This window comes from Podarcis tiliguerta, assembly GCF_965153285.1.
Source record: "Podarcis tiliguerta genome assembly, chromosome: 2".
Lineage (NCBI taxonomy): Eukaryota > Metazoa > Chordata > Lepidosauria > Squamata > Lacertidae > Podarcis > Podarcis tiliguerta.
The window spans coordinates 59,826,336-59,846,393 of NC_139535.1; the positions used below are offsets into that span (position 1 = coordinate 59,826,336).

At 43.9% G+C, this 20,058-nt stretch overlaps 1 protein-coding gene across 8 annotated transcripts in view; it reads right to left on the reverse strand.

Annotated features, from left to right (window-relative positions):
• The window catches only part of GRIA1 (glutamate ionotropic receptor AMPA type subunit 1), a 189,315-nt gene extending 181,081 nt beyond the window's left edge, over positions 1-8,234 (reverse strand). For 4 of the 8 annotated variants that reach the window (XM_083422730.1, XM_083422729.1, XM_083422728.1 and 1 more), the window contains exons 1-2: positions 7,797-8,232; positions 5,570-5,707 (exon numbers count right to left, since the gene is read on the reverse strand). In XM_083422730.1, coding sequence (XP_083278856.1) covers positions 5,570-5,707; positions 7,797-7,878 — 220 coding nt within the window. In that variant the 5' untranslated portion in view covers positions 7,879-8,232. Of the gene's footprint in view, positions 1-5,569; positions 5,708-7,796 lie in introns of all 8 variants that reach the window. The other 4 variants (XR_014507042.1, XM_083422732.1, XM_083422727.1 and 1 more) reach the window with 2 other exon arrangements.
• Positions 8,235-20,058: the final 11,824 nt, after the last annotated feature.

A 20,058-nucleotide genomic window follows, 5' to 3' on the forward strand; every position in this document is an offset into this window, starting at 1 on the left:
TCCTCTCGGCTGATAAAAGGTACAAGATACCAATGCTACTTATATTTTGTGGGTATATATAAGTCCTCTTGCCAGTACAGTGGTACCTCAGGTTAAGAACTTAATTCATTCTGGAGGTCCGTTCTTAACCTGAAACTGTTCTTAATCTGAGGTACCAGTTTAGCTAATGGGGCCTCCTGCTGCTGCCAAGCCGCTGCCACATGATTTCTGTTCTCATCCTGAAACAAAGTTCTTAACCCGAGGTAATACTTCTGGGTTAGCGGAGTCTGTAACCTCAAGCATATGTAACCTGAAGTGTATGTAACCCGAGGTACCACTGTAAAGTTAGGGTATTTGTTTTTTACACAATTAGCTTCATGCAATTTGCATACAGTTTTCTAAGTAAATATAATTGAATGAACATAATTCTATGTTCATTCAGTAAAAACAACAGAAACAACACTACAAGTACCTGTACTATCATCTGCATCTTCCGAAGTGACATGCCATGGTGGATGATGCATTTACAAACAGATTTCTAGATTATGGTTGCTATTGCCAAGTGCAGCTCAGTATCAGGGACAGTCCAACGATTAGACGAGGCTGCTGCCTCAGGTGGCAGAAGCGCCCAAGGTGGCACCTCCGCTGCTGGTGGAGAAGTGCCACTGGCATCAATCTAGGGTGAGATCTTACCAAAATCACAAAAGATCTGGTGTGATTTTGGTGAGATCTTGCTGGAAGCCAGCGAGATCTCCCCCAAATGCAATGCCAATGTCCGCACCACTTCTCTGCCACTAGACGGTGAAGGCAGTGGCAGCAGCAGGGCAGGGTAGCACTTCCTGTTTCAGCTCACATGGTGAAAGGGTACATCCTGCTAGAAATGGTATGTGTGAGCCATGTGTCTGTTGATAAGAGGTTGGTGGCTGAATACCTGCAAGTGACTGAGTCCAATACATTGTGGAATAGCATTCTGGCTACCAACAGCATGAACAGTATGCTCCACAAGTGAGGCCTGCAATAAAGTGTTCCAACATGGAGTGTTGCTAATCAGGTTTCCACCACCACCACCCATTCCATTCTATTTCATGTTATTTTTCCACTACCACCACCAATGGCAACAGTTAGTCAGCATACTGCTTCTGGGATAGCTCAGTTGGTAAGAGCAGGAGATTCTTGATCTCAGGGTTGTGTGTTCAAGCTCCACCTTGGGCAAAAGAATCCTGCATTGCAGGGGGTTGAACGAGAGGACCCTCATAGTCCCTTCCAACTCTACAATTCTGTGATTCCATGGGTACTGAGCACACTTGGTCCTCACTGGGCTGTTTGTACAGTCTCGCCTTGTTTTTTTCTTTCTAGAGCTTCTCACTCATCCCTTTGTAAACACTGAGGTTTCACCTACCCTGATGATACCTTCCTCTCCAGAGCCTATGTTGTGCTGCTTCAAAAAGCATGGCAGAAAGAGACTGAGCACTGGGAATGGAGGGAATGAAAACCAATTCCATTTCCTCTTAGAGAGGAAACAGAAAAGCTAAGTGCTCTGGTTTTGCTACTCCTGCTCTTACAAGCTAAATCTAACTTGTTCACATCCTACATTTTCACATACTGCCATTTCCCATAGGTTTTATTTTCTCATTTACTGTTTCATTTACTATCTACTATGATGCCCCTCCATTTTGACTGTTTGGGGATTAGGTCTGCTGTGGCTGGCATGTTCAGTTGTGGTGTTTTCCACAGCTGAATTCTTAATATTCCTAATGTAAAAAAAACAACAACACAGTTCGTTAATTTAGCTGGCTGTTTTTTTGTTTCACAACAAAATGAGACTAAAAATGTTATGGGTGGTGATATGGCTTTTGGTGATAGGTCTTTCGCTAGAGAAGCATGCAACTGTCTCTAAAATCCAGATATTAGCAGAAGTAAAGATGTGCCTTTAATTTGTTTTCCTTCTGAGCAGCCCCCTATAAAGGGTATATAACATAAACAAATAATGTGCTCACTATAACAGACTTTTTTTTAAGGGCTAACATTAACACAACTGTTGAAAGGCGCCCAGTAAATTTTCATAAGCCTGCATTGTTAAAGGAAAAATACATGAAAGCAACATTGCTATATATTTGTATTTTTCATGGGGTTTTTTACCTTTCAAATTGCTTTAATGTTGAGGGGAAGACAAATGCTTTCTATAACAATTTAATTTCAAACGTGACCCATTTCCTAGGAGGTAGCAGTCAATATTGTTGCAGAAGCACCCAAGATTTAAATGCATCATATATAGCCTGCTTATTATTGCTTTATATCACCAAAGATGATGCCATGGCAACCATGCAACAGTCAGTCATTGCATCTGGCTTATTGCCTGTCAGCACCAGGTCTCAGTTCCAATGTATGTGACTCCTAGTTCTATTTCAATATTACCTGCTAGATGGCAGTGGATGACTTTTTACTTTGTGCACCACTGGTGGTTGGGGGATTTTCCTTGCAAAACTCCTGTCACATGTGGCACATGTGGATAAAGAAAATACATTTTCACAAGATGCTTCAAGACAACTGTTTTAAATGGAATAACTTTAGTTTGGTTTAAAAATCTTTACATTTTAATGTTTGATATTCTATATTTGTATAGTAAAGTACCCTGGGGTCTCTAAGATGAAGCATGGCTTAGAAATCACATTAAATAAATAAAACTCCATTTTGGTGCCACTAGTCTCAAGAACCACACACAAACACACATACACACATACGTTTAGATTCTTGCTTATCATGCCGACTCTAAACCATGGGTAGGCAAACTAAAGCCCGGGGGCCGGATCTGGCCCAATCGCCTTCTAAATCCGGCCTGTGGATGGTCCAGGAATCAGTGTGTTTTTATATGAGTAGAATGTGTGCTTTTATTTAAAATGCATCTCTGGGTTATTTGTGGGGCATAGGAATTCGTTCAATACCCCCCCCTCAAAAATATATATAGTCCGCCCCCCAAAAAAGGTCTGAGGGACAGTGGACCAGCCCCCTGCTGAAAAAATTTACTGACCCCTGCTCTAAACTTTCACTTTACAGCAATGATTGCCAGCTACCACCATCAGGCTTTTAACCATTTGTGCAAAAACAGATCCAATAGCAATAGTTGTTTCTGGCTATTAACTAGTTTCTGCCCTCCAGATTTTGCCTTGTGGTTCCCAAAGCCACTGTGGGAGTGAAGGAGCAAGAGAAGCACTTTCACAAAGAGATTAGAGATCAAAAGGGAGGGTTGTCAGATTTTAACCCCTTCTATTCCCTCAATTCTGCAAATGGCCCTGAGAGGGTATTTTGCCTTCCAAGACAGGCTCACTGCTGACTCCAGTTTTTTGGGGGTAGGGGATACCCTCATATTTTCAGGGGATAACTTACAGGTGGTGAAAGGGTTAGAGGCTCCATTCCAACCTACCAATTTATCTCTGCAAGTGCTGCTCACCCCCACATTAGTCTTACAAGAACTAATGGGGAACACACACACCATTTTGATTGCATTACTGCCAGTTCTGTCCTAAGGCACCACGCAATAACTTTATCAGAAGAGCCACCTACTTTACGAATAGCTGAAAATATCAGTGGCAGGGCATCTGAGGACAAAGGTAGCTCATGATACAAAAAAAAAAAGCCCAAACGCAACCAAGAGTGTGTTGTGCATCTCCATGGAAACAAACAATCTTTATAAGAATATTTACATCATATTATGAATAGAAAGAGCCCACCAAAGCAATCAGCACTCATATAAATGCTGAAAATGAATAATTGTGAGTTTCTCCAACACAATCAGTGGTTGTAAGAAACGTGATATAAGAAAGGACGACCATTTTTAGTACAATTTTTAAGAGGCACAGGTGTAGTACTCCATGATTAGCTTTGTTACTGAAAGCACAGCTTGCCTACAATCTGCAGAGAACAAAATGATGGAAGATTCTGATTTACTAAAACACTGATAATTAATTGCAACTGCAATCAAATAGGTTTGCAATTGGATGCAATTGCCATTAGGACACAGTGTTTTACAAAAAGCCAATCTCCAATATAAGCTAGTCAAAAAGTGTTGATCCGTTGGGACCGGGGGGGGGGGGGAGTGGGAGATGGTTTGCTTGCAGTTTCCATTGCAAGCATAATCTCAACTCAACTAGAGACATGAAACTGGCAAACCACAGGGCTGGACCCATCAAGCCAAATGAACAATGATATTATATGACCCTCAACACCTTAGGATATTGTAAACTCAGATGCTGACACAGTTAGTTAAGCTCAGAAAGTCAAACTGTTTTTGAACAAAAGGATGGAAGGGCAGAATGTTTCATTCTGAGATTTGTCAGACTCTTGTTGTCAGAGATAAAATATCCTGCTTAATATCTGTAGTTAATTGTCCAAGTCATTAATAGCTTTCCAACAGCAGCACATTCCTCTGCGTTTGTCTAGTTTTGATGCTATTCAGTGGTTTTCTGCATCCAGTAAATCAAATCCTCAGTTCAGTCCATCAATATAGCATAGCCTCCATCCATTCAACAGAACTAGATCTGTTCTGGACCCATATTCTGATTCATCTTCTCACCTTGATGCCACACTTCTCTGAGTCCTTTGTGTTCTGCTATTTATAATAGCCACAGTCTAAATCCACCATTTGCACACACGATCCTTTACTAACAACATGTCAAAACTACAACTCTAAACATAATAATGATTCTATTCTGGTTGGTGGAAGGGAGCCTTGGGATTATTCAGGTCAGGAGCAAGGTAAAGGCTTCTACATCAGACCAAATTTGTTATAAAAACTGGGTCTCACATATGTGTAACCGACAGCAGGAACTGAGCTAAATAATTCCTGTAATACCGAATCAACCCCTTTTTGTGCATATAGCAGCATATATTTACAAAGACCAAAATCTGACAGCAATCCCATTTTAATGGAGAAGGCTTTGTTTCTTTTATGCCTCTTCATGGTTAATCAACTTGGTTGGGCTTCCGCCCTGCTAATATCATATGAAGTCGTCCACCATGCTGATTTCTGGAGAGATGTCCCACAAAACCTATGAAAAGCTTTGCATTTTTTTAAAAAAATATTAATCTGAGAAACCTTTTAACAGCTCTGGGTAAAAGTCTAAGAAGAACTGCTTCAGCTCAGACCTCTCACCTTGGTTGCATTGCTAACTTTCGATCTGAGCTTTGACTGCATTTCCAGCCAATGTCAGATAACTGTTGGTTACTTAAAAAAAAGAAAAGAATGCTGCGCGATTAAGTTATAGCTATCAAAATACAGTACATAAAATAATTCCTTTTCTGTTCTGTATGTATCGCACACTTGGGTTATGACAAATCTGTAACAATGGGTGGGGGAACTAAGAGAGGAATGGTGGGAACAATAGGAGAAGGAGAAGGAAGAGGAATAATCATAACTTGGGGAGTGGAACTCTGTTAGAGATCTCACCATACAGACCTTGATAAAGTGTTTTAATTTTAAAGCAACAGCCTCTGCAATGGTGAACTAGATGGGAAAGGCAGAAAAGAGAGAGAGAGAGAGAGAGAGAGAGAGAGAGAGAGAGAGAGGAGGCTTGTAGAGAGAGCCACTACTTACAGGTGTAGGTCATTTCAAAGCTGTCACTAATATTCACAATGTCAATCTGAGGAGCCAGCTTGGGGGGCTCTGTGAACTGAGACAACGCAAACATAAAAGCAGCATGTTCCTGGGATTGTTGAGTAGGAAATAATCCCCCTGGAGAAAAACAGAAAAGAGGTTGGAAACTAATCAGCAGTGAAACATTAAGTGACAATGGCATTATTATGACCACACTTCAGCATGTAAGCAAACACCACTTTGCTAGTAGAGTGGCAAAAACTTTTCTCCAGACACGTTTCCAGAAAGGTAGCCATGTCAGACAGTGTCTGCTAGCAAAAAGAACAAAGAATCCTCTTGTGTCTTAAAGACTGACAAATGCATTTGGACATGATCTTTCAGAATCCTGCGCAGTCTGACCATTACACAAACACAAAACACACCACCAGAGCCCAAGTATGATCGAAAGCAAAGAGTGAATCAGGGCTATGGAGAATGGGGAGGGTGGGAGGGGGTCATTTCCGTGGGCTTCATTTCCTGTAAGGGTTAAAAAGGAGCTGGTCAAATACAGGAATGAGAATCTCCACCCCCTTTTCATCCAAGGGAGACTTCTTCCCCCCCATCCCCCTTACACCAGATCTGAATCTGCTACATTTGCCCACACAGAGCAGATGTTTACTCAACAAGTTGTTGGAGAACTAAGAGGAGATGAACAAAGGAAAACGAATCCTGCTTTATCCAGGCAGCACCTTTCTTTGGACAATGGGGCCTGGGGAGTGGCCAAATAACTGTTACAAATAAATTAAGCCACACTGTATCACGAGTGGTGTTAGCTGTACCAAGGGGTGTATTCAGGTAACAAGAAGACCTCGCCACAAGGTCTGCTTATTACTGAATGTATTTAGTTTCCCATCTTAGAAATGCAGGGTAGAGTGCGTAACTGTCCAAATGGCTCCAAGCGTGCTGCTGACAGTGGCTTAATTGTAGCTAAATGTGCAATTAGACCTCTGAATCCGGTTTCGACACTTTGGGGGTCCTTTTGAGTTTTGACAGCAATGTAAATCGAGTGTGACATCCCTAAGGTGCAGATGTGCAAATGAGGCTGAGACAAGAGTCAGTGGCGGGATGGAGCAGAGCATCATACGGATGATCACCGTCGTCAATATTATTCATCGCTCTCACAATTTAATTCAGCAAAGAAAGCAAAAGCAGGAAGCGCAGCTTCCAACGAATAATAGCAGGATACTTTCTGCACGTTCAGCAGCATGCACGATTTCTGGATTTGTTTTGTTTTTTCGTGGAAAGGCTTATTTTTGCACCAGGAAAACAAACAAATAAAAAACACTAAACCCACACTTCGGCGCCTGTGGTTGCCAAGGAGGGGGCTAGAAATGGCAGCCTGCTAATTTTGCAGGTTCGTTTTGTGTTTCCCCGAAGAAATCTGGAGGAAGGAGGGTGCCGGCGAGGGAATGTTAAAACTGCAATAAAAGCGCCAATCCTGCAAGTGAGGCTATCCCATGAGTTTCTCTACCCCCCCCCCCGCCCTTACTGCGAGGGTGAGCCAGGAATTGGCATTGCAAAGAGACATAAGGGCGAGGAGGGAGACCGTTCTCCGAAGCAAATACTATCAATTATGTATTTGGGGTGGGGGAGAGAAGCTGCCTGCTGATTGAATGGGGGGGGGGGCGCGCGAAATGAATGAAAGGTATATCGCTGATGCTTGGGAAGGGGGGGGGGGCGGGAAACAAGTGGATGCATGGAATGGAAGGAGCCTGAGCGCAACACCTTCCTGGCGTTGTTCTGCTTTTGTTTCAGCGCAACAACAAAGACTGGTTTCTCCCCGAGGCTATCTCTTTACTTACGGACAGTAGAAACCATTCCCCACTCCCCCAAACAAAAGGATGGCCGAAGAATGCAAAGTGCCCCGGTCTACCCTTCCCCAAATGAAATGCTGAGTCCCAGATTTAGGAGGAGAGAGAAATTGTTTGCTTCCTCCATTTCGGAAGCAGGCATGTGCAGGCATGTCCCCCACCCACTAAGAAGGAGAGATCCATCCCGTATCAATATCTATTTTTTCCCCCGATCCCCCAATTCTATAGCAAATCCACCCCATGCATGGGCCAGACCCCCATTCTTTCTTTGCGAGAGGAGGCGGTGGATGGGCTAGACACACACACACAAACACACACACAGAGAACCATCCAGGAAAATGCGTTCGCTCCAGAATGGGCAACCTTTTCACACTCACCTATCTGGATGTTGCTGGGGAAATTGACCCCCAACACTGCCCCTAGGAAACTGGTGCAGAAGAAGGCAAAAATGTGCTGCATATTCCCTTTTGCATTGGCGAGAAAGAAGCCCGGGTCCAAGCATAGATTTGGTAGTTCCCCCCTTCTGGTTTTCTTCCTTGCTTTCTTTCTTCCTTCCTTTTTCCTTTTCCTCTCCCCCCTTTCGGTCCTCACTTCCTTCTATACTGCCGTGTGTCTCTTTCTCCTGGAATCCAGCGCTTAGATCGTTGCCTTAACGCCAACTGACAGCAGGATTAACTGAGCTCTGAGAGAGAGAGGAAGAGAGAGAGAAACCCTTTCTCATCCACAGCCCCCCCTCCTCTCTCTCTCTCTCTCTCTCACTCACTCATACACATGCATGCACACACAGTCTTCTCTCTCTCTCTCTCTCTCTCTCTCACACACACACACACTGTACTCTCTCCCCTCCTGCTCATTTCCCTCTCATTGTTTTACTGTCCACCCCACTTTTTTTTTTGGCAGCCTCTTTCCTGAGGGTCCCCTCCTTCACCACGTGCTGTTTCCCATAGAAACATCGGAAGCTGCCTCAGACTATTGATCCAGCTCTGTTCAGCATCGTCGACACCGGCTGCCCGCGGCTCTCCAGACAGGGCTCTTTCCCCAGCATTGCCCGGAGACACTGGGCATCCAACTTGGGGTGCTCTAACCACTAAGCCCCACCACCTTTTCCCATAACACCAACCGCCTTCCCTCCACAATCTTTCGGCAGGTCCTGGCTGGGACAGCCTCTCTGCCAGCCGGTCCCTGAGCGGCAAACTCCAGCCGAGAAAGGGCTCTGCTCTTTAGTCACAGATCAATAGGTCCTCGGGCGGGGTTGCTCGGCTCTTGGGATCCAAGGGCTGCGAAGCACCAAGTCGCTCGCTACAGTCCAGATCATTAAGACAATGATGGGCAAGATGGAAACAAATGGCTCTCCAGAGAGGAAGGTGGTGGTGGGGGTAATTTTCAGGGGAAGGCAAAAGGAGAGGCTGACATTCGTCTTTTCCCTTTCCAGCTGAGTTTTCTCCCACCTGTCTCATCATTAGCCTGCTTGTCCCATTTTGCCTTCCTGAAGATGTATTTTGTTCCTGCCTTCAACGGAAAGGAATCCAGGCTAAAGAGGGCAGCACAAAGGCTAGAAGTTTATATACCTTAGGCTTATTAATGAGAGGTGTGTGTGTCTCTATGTGTGTTTGTGTGCGAGAGAGAGATGAGGAGGAGAAGGTTCGGGCTCTCTTACAACGAAGAGCTTTCCTTCCCACTCTCGCCACATCTCTTCTGGGATTTAAAACATTTAGGGCACAGGCATTCATTTTGTAAATGCAAATCCACTGCAACGGAGGAGGGCACAGTTCAATCGCTGTTATTTATTCTTTGTATATACTACAGTAGCAACCAGGCATGCCGGCCTAGAGCAGGATCCTCCAAGCAGCTCAATCTCGCACACAAACCGTCTCCACCAAGGAGGAGACAAGGGACTCCCCTGAGGAGGCGGCTAGTTCACCAACACAGGAGCCCGATATGTGGAGAAACGTGACTCAAAGAAGTAGGAGGCCCAGGGTTCGCTCTGATTGTCTAGAAATACACAATCGCTTTGAGGTCCTCTCCCCTAGCATGGAAGACGAAGAGCAGACTCCATTTGAGGATCTCTCCCTCATTACAGTCGATCACGTATATGAAGATGAGCAGCAAAGTCAGTCCTCAGGGAATGTGCAGGCGACCTTGGAACGGACCGCTCACGGAAGAACCCTGACCAAACCTAAGAGAAGGCGTGTAGTGGTGATAGGGGATTCCTTACTGAGGGGAACAGAAGCAGTGATCTGTGGGCCTGACAAGATGTCTCGGGAAGTGTGCTGTCTCCCCGGGGCTAAGATCCAAGATGTAACTGAACGACTGCAAGGAATCATAAAACCCACTGACAAATACCCCTTCCTCTTGGTTCATGTGGGAACCAATGACACTGCAAGCAATAGCCTCCAGAAGATCAAAGAGAGACTACGAGGCTCTGGGCAGGAAATTGAAGCAATTAAATGCACAAATCGTCATCTCATCTGTCCTCCCAGTTGAACGACGTGGCCCAGGGAGAGAGAGGAAAATAGTGGAAGTAAACAGCTAGCAGACCTAGTGGTGGGAGGAAAAAATCCTTAAATAAGAGACACGGGGGAATGACTAATGGACTTCAATGTCTGTACACTAATGCACAAAGCATGGGAAATAAACAAGATGAGCTTGAGCTCTTGGTACAGCAAACTAAATATGACATAATAGGCATCACTGAAACCTGGTGGGATAAGTCCCACGATTGGAATGTAAAAATGGAGGGATACAACCTATTTCAGAGAAACAGACCAGACAAGAAAGGAGGAGGAGTGGCGTTATATGTCAGGGATGTGTATACCTGTGAAGAGATCCAAGATTTAGAACCTCAAAGCCAAAGTGAGAGCATTTGGGTCAAAATTAAGGGAGAGAAGAATAATAGTGACCTCATTGTGGGAGTTTACTATAGATCCCCAAGCCAAACGGAGGACATAGATGATGCCTTCCTGGAACAGATGGCCAAGCATGCAAAAGGAAGGGAGATAGTAGTAATGGGGGACTTCAATTACCCAGATATTTGTTGGATGTCAAACTCAGCCAAGAGCATAAGGTCAAACAGATTCCTCACTGGCCTTGCAGACAACTTCATTGTCCAGAAAGTGGGAGAAGCAACAAGAGGAACAGCCATTTTAGATCTGGTCCTAACCAATGTCGATGACCTGGTTAATGGGGTAGAAGTGGAAGGATCATTAGGCGCAAGTGATCATGCTCTTCTGAAGTTTACTATACAACGGAAAGGAGCAGCCAAGCATACTAGGACTCAATTTCTTGACTTTAAGAAAGCCGACTTCATAAAACTTAGGGAAGTGCTGGGTGAGATCCCATGGACAGTAATACTAAAAGGAAAGGGAGTTCATGATGGCTGGGAGTTTGTTAAGAGGGAGATAGTAAAAGCACAACTTCAGGCAATACCAATGAGACGGAAACATGGAAGGTGCCTAAAGAAGCCAGGGTGGCTATCTAAAGAACTTTTAACTGAGTTAAGATTAAAAAAGGATGTGTACAAAAAATGGAAAAGGGGGGAAACCACCAAAGAGGAATTCAAACAAATAGCCAGCACGTGTAGACACAAAGTCAGAAAAGCTAAAGCACAGAATGAACTCAGGCTTGCTAGAGAGGTTAAAAGCAACAAAAAAGGCTTCTATGGGTATGTTCGTAGCAAAAGGAAGAACAAAGAAACAGTGGGGTCACTCAGAGGAGAAGATGGTGAAATGCAAACAGGGGACACAGAAAGGGCTGAACTCCTCAATGCCTTCTTTGCCTCAGTCTTCTCCGATAAAGAAAACAATGCCCGACCTGAAGAATTTGGAGGAAATGATTCAGCAGAGGAAACACAGCCCAGAATAACTAAGGAGATAGTACAAGAATACTTGGCTAGTTTAGATGTATTCAAGTCTCCAGGGCCAGATGAACTGCATCCAAGAGTATTAAAAGAACTGGCAGATGTGATCTCAGAACCACTGGCAGTCATCTTTGAGAATTCCTGGAGAACAGGCGAAGTCCCGGCAGACTGGAGGAGGGCAAATGTTGTCCCTATTTTCAAAAAGGGGAAAAGAGAGGACCCAAATAATTACCGCCCAGTCAGTCTAACATCAATACCAGGGAAGATTCTGGAGCAGATCATTAAGCAAACAATCTGTGAGCACCTAGAAAGGAATGCTGTGATCACCAATAGTCAGCATGGATTTCTGAAAAATAAGTCATGTCAGACTAACCTGATCTCATTTTTTGACAGAATTACAAGCCTGGTAGATGAAGGGAACGCAGTGGATGTAGTCTACCTTGATTTCAGCAAGGCATTTGACAAGGTGCCCCATGATATTCTTGTAAAGAAGCTGGTAAAATGCGGTCTTGACTATGCTACCACTCAGTGGATTTGTAACTGGCTGACTGACCGGACCCAAAGGGTGCTCATCAATGGTTCCTCTTCATCCTGGAGAAGAGTGACTAGTGGGGTGCCACAGGGTTCTGTCTTGGGCCCGGTCTTATTCAACATCTTTATCAACGACTTGGATGATGGACTCAAGGGCATCCTGATCAAATTTGCAGATGACACCAAACTGGGAGGGGTGGCTAACACCCCAGAAGACAGGATCACACTTCAAAACGACCTTGACAGATTAGAGAACTGGGCCAAAACAAACAAGATGATTTTTAACAGGGAGAAATGTAAAGTATTGCACTTGGGCAAAAAAAATGAGAGGCACAAATACAAGATGGGTGACACCTGGCTTGAGAGCAGTACATGTGAAAAGGATCTAGGAGTCTTGGTTGACCACAAACTTAACATGAGCCAACAGTGTGACGCGGCAGCTAAAAAAGCCAATGCAATTCTGGGCTGCATCAATAGGAGTATAGCATCTAGATCAAGGGAAGTTATAGTGCCACTGTATTCTGCTCTGGTCAGACCTCACCTGGAGTACTGTGTCCAGTTCTGGGCACCACAGTTCAAGAAGGACACTGACAAACTAGAACGTGTACAGAGGAGGGCAACCAAAATGGTCAAAGGCCTGGAAACAATGCCTTATGAGGATCGGCTAAGGGAGCTGGGCATGTTTAGCCTGGAGAAGAGGAGGTTAAGGGGTGATATGATAGCCATGTTCAAATATATAAAAGGATGTCACATAGAGGAGGGAGAAAGGTTGTTTTCTGCTGCTCCAGAGAAGCGGACACGGAGCAATGGATACAAACTACAAGAAAGAAGATTCCACCTAAACATTAGGAAGAACTTCCTGACAGTAAGAGCTGTTCGACAGTGGAATTTGCTGCCAAGGAGTGTGGTAGAGTCTCCTTCTTTGGAGGTCTTTAAGCAGAGGCTTGACAACCATATGTCAGGAGTGCTCTGATGGTGTTTCCTGCTTGGCAGGGGGTTGGACTCGATGACCCTTGTGGTCTCTTCCAACTCTATGATTCTATGATTCTATGATTCTATGATTCTATGATTCTGTGCTTGACTTGCCTAGCAAAAATATATAAATGCTGCAGCTGCACCAGCATCTCTATTGGCATACTCATCAACCAGTCAACCAATCCTGGCTTTTGTATCTATACAGTCTCGTTCTTCTTTGCAAAACCAAAACATCGCCTGCTGCAACAGCAAACTAAAAAGACAGGAGTTGAATGCATGCCCACCGACCCATCCACCCTGCTCTTCTATGTTTCAAGGGAACTCAGCATGGCTCAATGCACATGAAAACACAGGAAGAGCCTGCTGGATCAGGCCAATGGTCTAGCACTCTGTTCTCGCAATAGTGCCTGGGAAAACCCTCATTGCAGGATCTGAATGCAAGAGCATAGCTCTCATTGCTAGGAAAGAATGAAGCAGGGTTGATTCTTAGTAGGTGGGATAGCCAGAGGAAGGAGGCAAGTTAGGATCCCACCACAATAGTGCCTCTGGGAGTATATCTGAATGATTGTGGGGAAATTGGGATATTGTTGCCCTGAAAGGAAAACCTGCAGTCCCATGGACACTCATGGTCTGGCCCTCACTAATGCAATTTGTCCTTCCCTGCCACGTGCAAAGCAAACAAGTGTAGTGCCCCCTCTTTGGGGGGGGGGGCATCCCACAAGGAGGGAGCCACCACAGAAAAGGCCCATTCATGTGTTGCCACCCTCTGGACCTCTTGCAGAGAAGGCACATGAAGAAGGGCCTCAGATGATGAGGGTAGGTTTATATGGAGAGAGGCGGACCTTGAAGTATAAATAATAAAATAATAATAATAATAATAATAATAATAATAATAATAATAATAATAATATGCAGCCCATCTGACTGCGTTTCCCCAGCCACTCTGGGCGGTTTCCAACAAAATATTAAAAACACAATAAAACTTCAAACATTAAAAACATCCCTAAAAAGGATGTCTTCCAAATGTCAGATAGTTGTTTATTTCTTTGACATCTGATGGGTGGGTGTTCCACAGGTGCCACTATTGAGAAGGCCCTCTGCCTGGTTCTCCGTAACCTCACTTCTCACAGTGAGGGAACAGCCAGAAGGCCCTGGAGCTGCACCTCAGTTTCTAGGATGAACGATGGGGGTGGAGACGCTTCTTTAGGTATACTGGGCCAAGGCAATTTAGGGCTTTAAAGGTCAGCACCAACACTCGGAAACATACTGGGAGCCAGTGTATGTCTTTCAGGACCAGGGTTATGTGGTCTTGGCGGCCACTCCCAGTCACCAGTCTAGCTGCCTCATTCTGGATTAGTTGTAGTTTCCGGGTCACCTGCGAAGGTAGCCCCATGTTGAGCACATTGCAGTAACCAGAGCATGCACCACTCTGGCAAGATAGTCCACGGGCAGGTAGGGTCTCAGCCAGTACCAGATGGAGCTGGCAGACAACTGCCCTCTACGCAGAATTGTGGTTTTGAGTTCAGAGTCAGAGTTCTGTGCGTGAGTTTGGGCTGATGTGGGAAGCTGGAGAAACAGAGGCATGCCTGCTCTGTGCTGGATCCAGAACTATGAAGAAGCAACACCCATTGGGAGTTAATGCTGTGAGCCCATCCATTCTATGCTCAGGTTGCATATATATACAACTTAAACCCTATATTCCAAAGACACAACAGTCTCCATTGACCTTTGTTCCAAGGAAACTGAACCCTGGACTCTCGCCACTCAAAATTAGGGTGCATGCAACAATATATTCCCATAGAAAATATGCATCTGCTTCTTCTCAGTTAAGCAGCAGGAATTTCCAAAGTTCCTATAGCAGTAAATAAATAGTAGATTTCACCTCTATTCTGCGTAGCCAAGGGAGGAGGGGTGATCAATTCCTACCTTCAGGACTGAGCTAGTGGTCAAAACACTAGAGTGTGCCTGGTAAAATCAGAATCCTTAAAAAAATTCCTTTCTCCATGATAGGCATCTCTCAAATAAAGATTCATTCAAGACATCCTTGATTTGAATTCTGCAAGGCAGACAAATTCACCTTAGGAGTTGCATCATCATGACCTAGTTTGCCTCCTGACACCAAAATGCGTGGGGGAGACCTACATAGTTCTCACAGTCACATCATTTCATATGCCATGTGGGTGGCAGGATCAGTCCTTCTATTGGATACAGTGAAGCAGCCACCTCAGGCAGAAGATGCTGGGGGTGGCAGCAGCAGCAGCAGATTTCCCTCCCGCTGCAGCTAGACCAGGGTATCCCCCCCACCCAGCTGCACAAGTTCATTTCTCATGGATAACTGCAGCAATAATAATAATCATAAAGATGGTGGGCAAATCATGTGCAGATCCAGAGCATGTCATGTACCTAACAGCAAATATTAATCTCTGATCTCACTTCAGTTTGCTGGGTTTGGGGGATCATAGGGAGCTACTTACTCCCAGGTCAGACCATTTGTTCAACCAGCTCAGCATTGTCCACACTGAGCTCCCAGGCTTCCAGGCAGAGGATGCTTCTAGCCCTACCTTGAAGATGCCAGAGATTGAAACTACAACCTTCTGTATGCAAAGCAGATGCTCTACTACCCAGCTGGGGCCCATATATTTGGTGCTATGGGAAAAGAAGGCTAACAGCATAGTATAGCAGATTGTGTTTGCTCTATCTACTGATATGAAAGAAAATGTTCATTTAAAGCCAATTCTGTTCACATTCTGCAGCACTATGCAACTTGATTTGCTGCCTTGGGCATCAAAATGTGGTTGTCTGGCCCCAGTGGGTGACTACTACTGTTGCCAGGCTAGCTAAAAGCAGCAGTATTTGAAACCTACAGCTTTGTCACACTTCCCATCTTCCTGATAGCTCAGTTGGGTAGAGCGTGCTGCTGATAATGCCAAGGTCACAGGTTCGATCCCTGTATGGGACAGCTACATATTGCTGCATTGCAGGGGGTTGGGCTAGATGATCCTCAGGATCTCTTCCATGTCTACAGTTCTATGATTCTATGACTCATCAGCAGTATTCCTCCTGGTTCATAATTCCTTGGCCCACTTCACCTTATAGAAGTCCACTATCCTTCTCAAGTATTACCAGCTCGCTTCAGAACCATCACAGGCAGACTCTTAAGAAGCCATAGGAATTGTCTGGTAGAAATATCACAGCTGAAGGAAGATGTCACCCCAAAATGATTCAGTTTCTGGCCAGAATAGATTCTTCCTATACATGCTATATGAAGAGCCCGCGTTTCTCTAAGGATGCCTATGAAGTACTGTCATTTTTTAAAACTCCTTTTAGTTCTCTGGCTGGATAATCCCTATATGAGATTTACTTTGAAATATATGGGGCAGAATGTAATTATGATGATCATTTTAAATTTTTAATAGAATATTGTATAGCTTTCAGTACGGAGACGGCGTAAATGAATATGAATATTATTGCTTCATTCCAGAAATGGCTTTTTCCTCTTTCCCTACCAGTGCTTGCCTCCTTTAATTATTTCTCAATTACGCAATTGTACAGTAAGGCAAAATGAGATATCGGACTGCTACAGATAAGGATGTTTATTTATGAATTCCACAATAAAAAATATATTTCTCTATTCCAATAGTCCAGACACAGCTGGTTTGCATAGGGTTTGCATCACAGCCTGATCCATAGGGAGGTACCACATTTAGATACCACTTTCTGATTATGTTGTTGGCATCTGACACATGTTGCTAAATACATAATGTCATAGACAAACACTTCCATGTAGACAAGGTATTTCGGTAGATAAGGCACCTGATGCCTTCACTATGGTCTTTCTTGGCACCAGATAAAGGCCTTCTTATTATCCCAGGTATTTAAATGGCAGTTTAAATCCCTCAGGTGCACCCCCACCACTGGCAGGAGATGAGCAGCAGCCAGGACACCTGCAGAGCAGCTAACCCTTTGACTATGCCATTCCTGCTCTGCTTTTGCAGTTGCTCCCTTTGAAAATAGAAGAGAAATGCTGGACCATTCCTGTTTCATAGCACCTGGCCTTGACACTAGATATCTTCACGGGGGTGGGGGGGATAAAATCCTGAAGGAGCGTCTCCACCCCCATTGTTCAGTCCAAACACTGAGGTCCAGCTCTGAGGGCCTTCTGGCAGTTCCTTCCCTGTGAGATGTGAGATTACAGGGAACCAGCCAGAGGGCCTTCTCGGTAGTGGCGCCTGCCCTGTGGAACACCCTCCCATCAGATGTCAAGGAAATAAACAATTATCTGACATTTAGAAGACATCTGAAGGCAGCCCTGTTTAGGGAAGTTTTTAATGTTTGATGTTTTATTGTGTTTTTAATGTTCTGTTGGAAGCTGCCCAGAGTGGCTGGGGAAACCCAGCCAGATGGGCGGGGTATAAATAATAAATTATTATCATTATTATCCTCATTGCTGGGTTGAGGTGAATGATATTGGGCTAGGGAGAAGGTGTTAGTGTTGAGTTTTTATTTTTATCATTTCATGGATGGGAGTATTGTTTTCTTTATTGTTTGCATATTGCGATTTTTTAAAATTATTGTTATAGGGGTTTCTTTTTTGTTTACCAATATGTTGTATAGTATATTAATTTATACCATGTGTGTGGTGTTCATGCATGTGTACATATATATATATATTCAGTGTAAGTCACTTGGAGACCTTTGGGTAAGAAGCAACTAATAAGTTTAATAAAACAACAACAACAATTCTTGGCTGTTTAATACTGAACCTGTTCTATTAATTTCCCCCCTTTATTGTTGTGTTTAATCATATTGTATATTTCTATCTGAGGAATATTTATTGATGGGCAGCCATGTAAGAATGGACATCCCCCTACTCCTTATAAAACTGTATTAAGCCAAGAAAGCATAGGCAGCAGAGTGAGATGCAGAGAACAACTGGCCAAATACATATATCCATGTGGCAAAAATGAAACTCTTTTTGGCTTTAATTATTCATTTCACAGCACTTGTTTGACCAGACTTAACCCATTTTAACATTTAACCTCTATCTGAGAACTAGGAGAAGATGTTTGCTCAAACAGGCTGAATTGCTGGCAGATAACTAAATTATGTAGATAAAAGAGGCAAACAAACACATCTTTGGTTTCTGAACAGTATCTAAGTTTAAACACCTTTTCTCGACATGCTACCAAATAAGTTTCTCCTCCTTCCTACTTCATGCTGGGAATTCCATCAATAGGATTTTTAAAAATGGTTACTTAAAAGAGCAATGGCTTAAAAGTCAGTATGATAAGCAGAATCAGCCCACTTTAAAAGAGATGGGAGACCTTTCTTTCTCCAATCCTTGATGTCCTTCCTAGATAAGACAGGACCAGAGGTTGCTCTGCCCTCAGATAGGCCCAAGAAGAGTCATGATGGCTTTCTAAAAAGTCTCTCTTAAAATCTAATGTAGATCATTACAATATTTAAAACTAACATTGTGACAACATAGAAAATAATAAAAATAAATAAATACAGGAACAAACACCTCAAAGCAAAATCCCATCAGCTCCCAAAAGCAGTTCTACAAAGATGGGCTTTGCTCCTAATGGCTCCTAAAGGTTCAATGTATTTCCACTAGTAGTTTGTTCCACAGTTCCTGAACAGCCAGCATCCTGCTCCTTCCTGTGGCTGATCTAACCCAATGATTGTACTCAAGGTAGGGCATTCTCTGAACCAAATTGTATATGGGAAATGGGAGCTATGATCAGAGCTGTTCTCTTGGATATAGAAGTCTAAGGCTATGACAACCAGCATCTTGAGTTGAGGCCAGAAGCTTACTACTGACTGAATATGTTCCCACTTTCTCACATTACCCACAGAATTCTGCCCCTGCTACAAAATTCAGACATTGTCTCCAAGGTCAACTTCACATAAAGCACATTGCCATAGTCAATATGCTGTGTTTGGGTGGGTGGGGGTCAAAGAAAACAGGGTGAGGACAACTCTATCTTTAAACTCCTAAGATGAGTAAACTGTCTTGGACAAAGAGAGCTATAACTTGGAAAACACTGTTTGGCGTTATTGCACCCTAAAGCCAAACAGCTTAGCAGCATAGTTTAAGGTTAAGCTGGGCCAGGAAATAAGAGGTTTGCCAAGGTGGCTGCTGTTAGGCACACATTTACTTTGTTCATTTTCTCCAAATGTCGGGTGGGTGACCTTTAAATATTTGGGGTTCTGCAACCTTCCATCCCATTCACTTGGAAATGCCATTTACGTTTTGAATAGAACTGGTGTACAATACATTTCTTGTGTCTAGGTTTTGGGCTGTTTAGGAAGAAATTGCTCTTGCAGCATAAGGTATATTGGGGGGGGGCGGGGAATGGGCAAAACTTTTTCAGCTGGGAGGGGCACATATGCCAGTGGTTGGAGGCGGTAGAGGAAGTGGGTGGGAAAATACATGTATATTTTACAGTAGGCAAATTTTGTCACACTCCGACACGTCTCTCTTTGCTCCATCTGAGGAAAGCAAGAGACCAGAGCAGCCTTCGATTGCCAAGGTCCACTCCCCTCTGATTGCTCCTCTGTACCCTGGTAACTTTCCAATGGAGTCTCCTCCATGTAATGGTTGGGGTGTAGCCTAGGGAGGTTCCCGAGTATCAGAAAAAAAGACCTGACCCTCCAGGCTTGGGGTTGCTCATCCCTGCTGCATGGACACATTTTGGTTATCACTATATCCATTTATCCTATTTATAAGAAAGGATTTCTTCCTTTCCAGCAATTAATTACCCAAACAGATTGATGAGATTTGAAGGTGTCAGTCAAGTAGGCACCATAGCTGCTGTGCTGGTCTCAAGCTGGCATCACAAATATAGCAATTAGCCAATAAGGCTGAGGAAACTGAAAGCTAAATTATGATTCACCAAGGGAACACTTTTATTTCTGTGTATCTGCTGGTGGCAGGATCCCCCTCCCGCTCCTTTATGTCATTCAAGGATGTGCTGTTTTGGTAAAGTTTGCACACATTTCATTTTGCTGTGAGCAAAGGACAAAAGGTTCCGAGTTCTGCCATTCACTGGAAAAAATAATGCACCTTAGCAAAATTTTCTTTGCTAAGTGGGCAGAGTGCAATGGCCATTTCTAGCAGCTGCTATTCAGAGGTATACTGCCTCTGACATATTGGACAATACTTGAACCTATTTCAAAGTGAGCAGATGTCACTTTGCCATCGAGGTCAACTGGCTATTTGGGGGCAATGCTTCCTGACAATGCAAATACTTCCACCCTCTTTTACAGCAGGC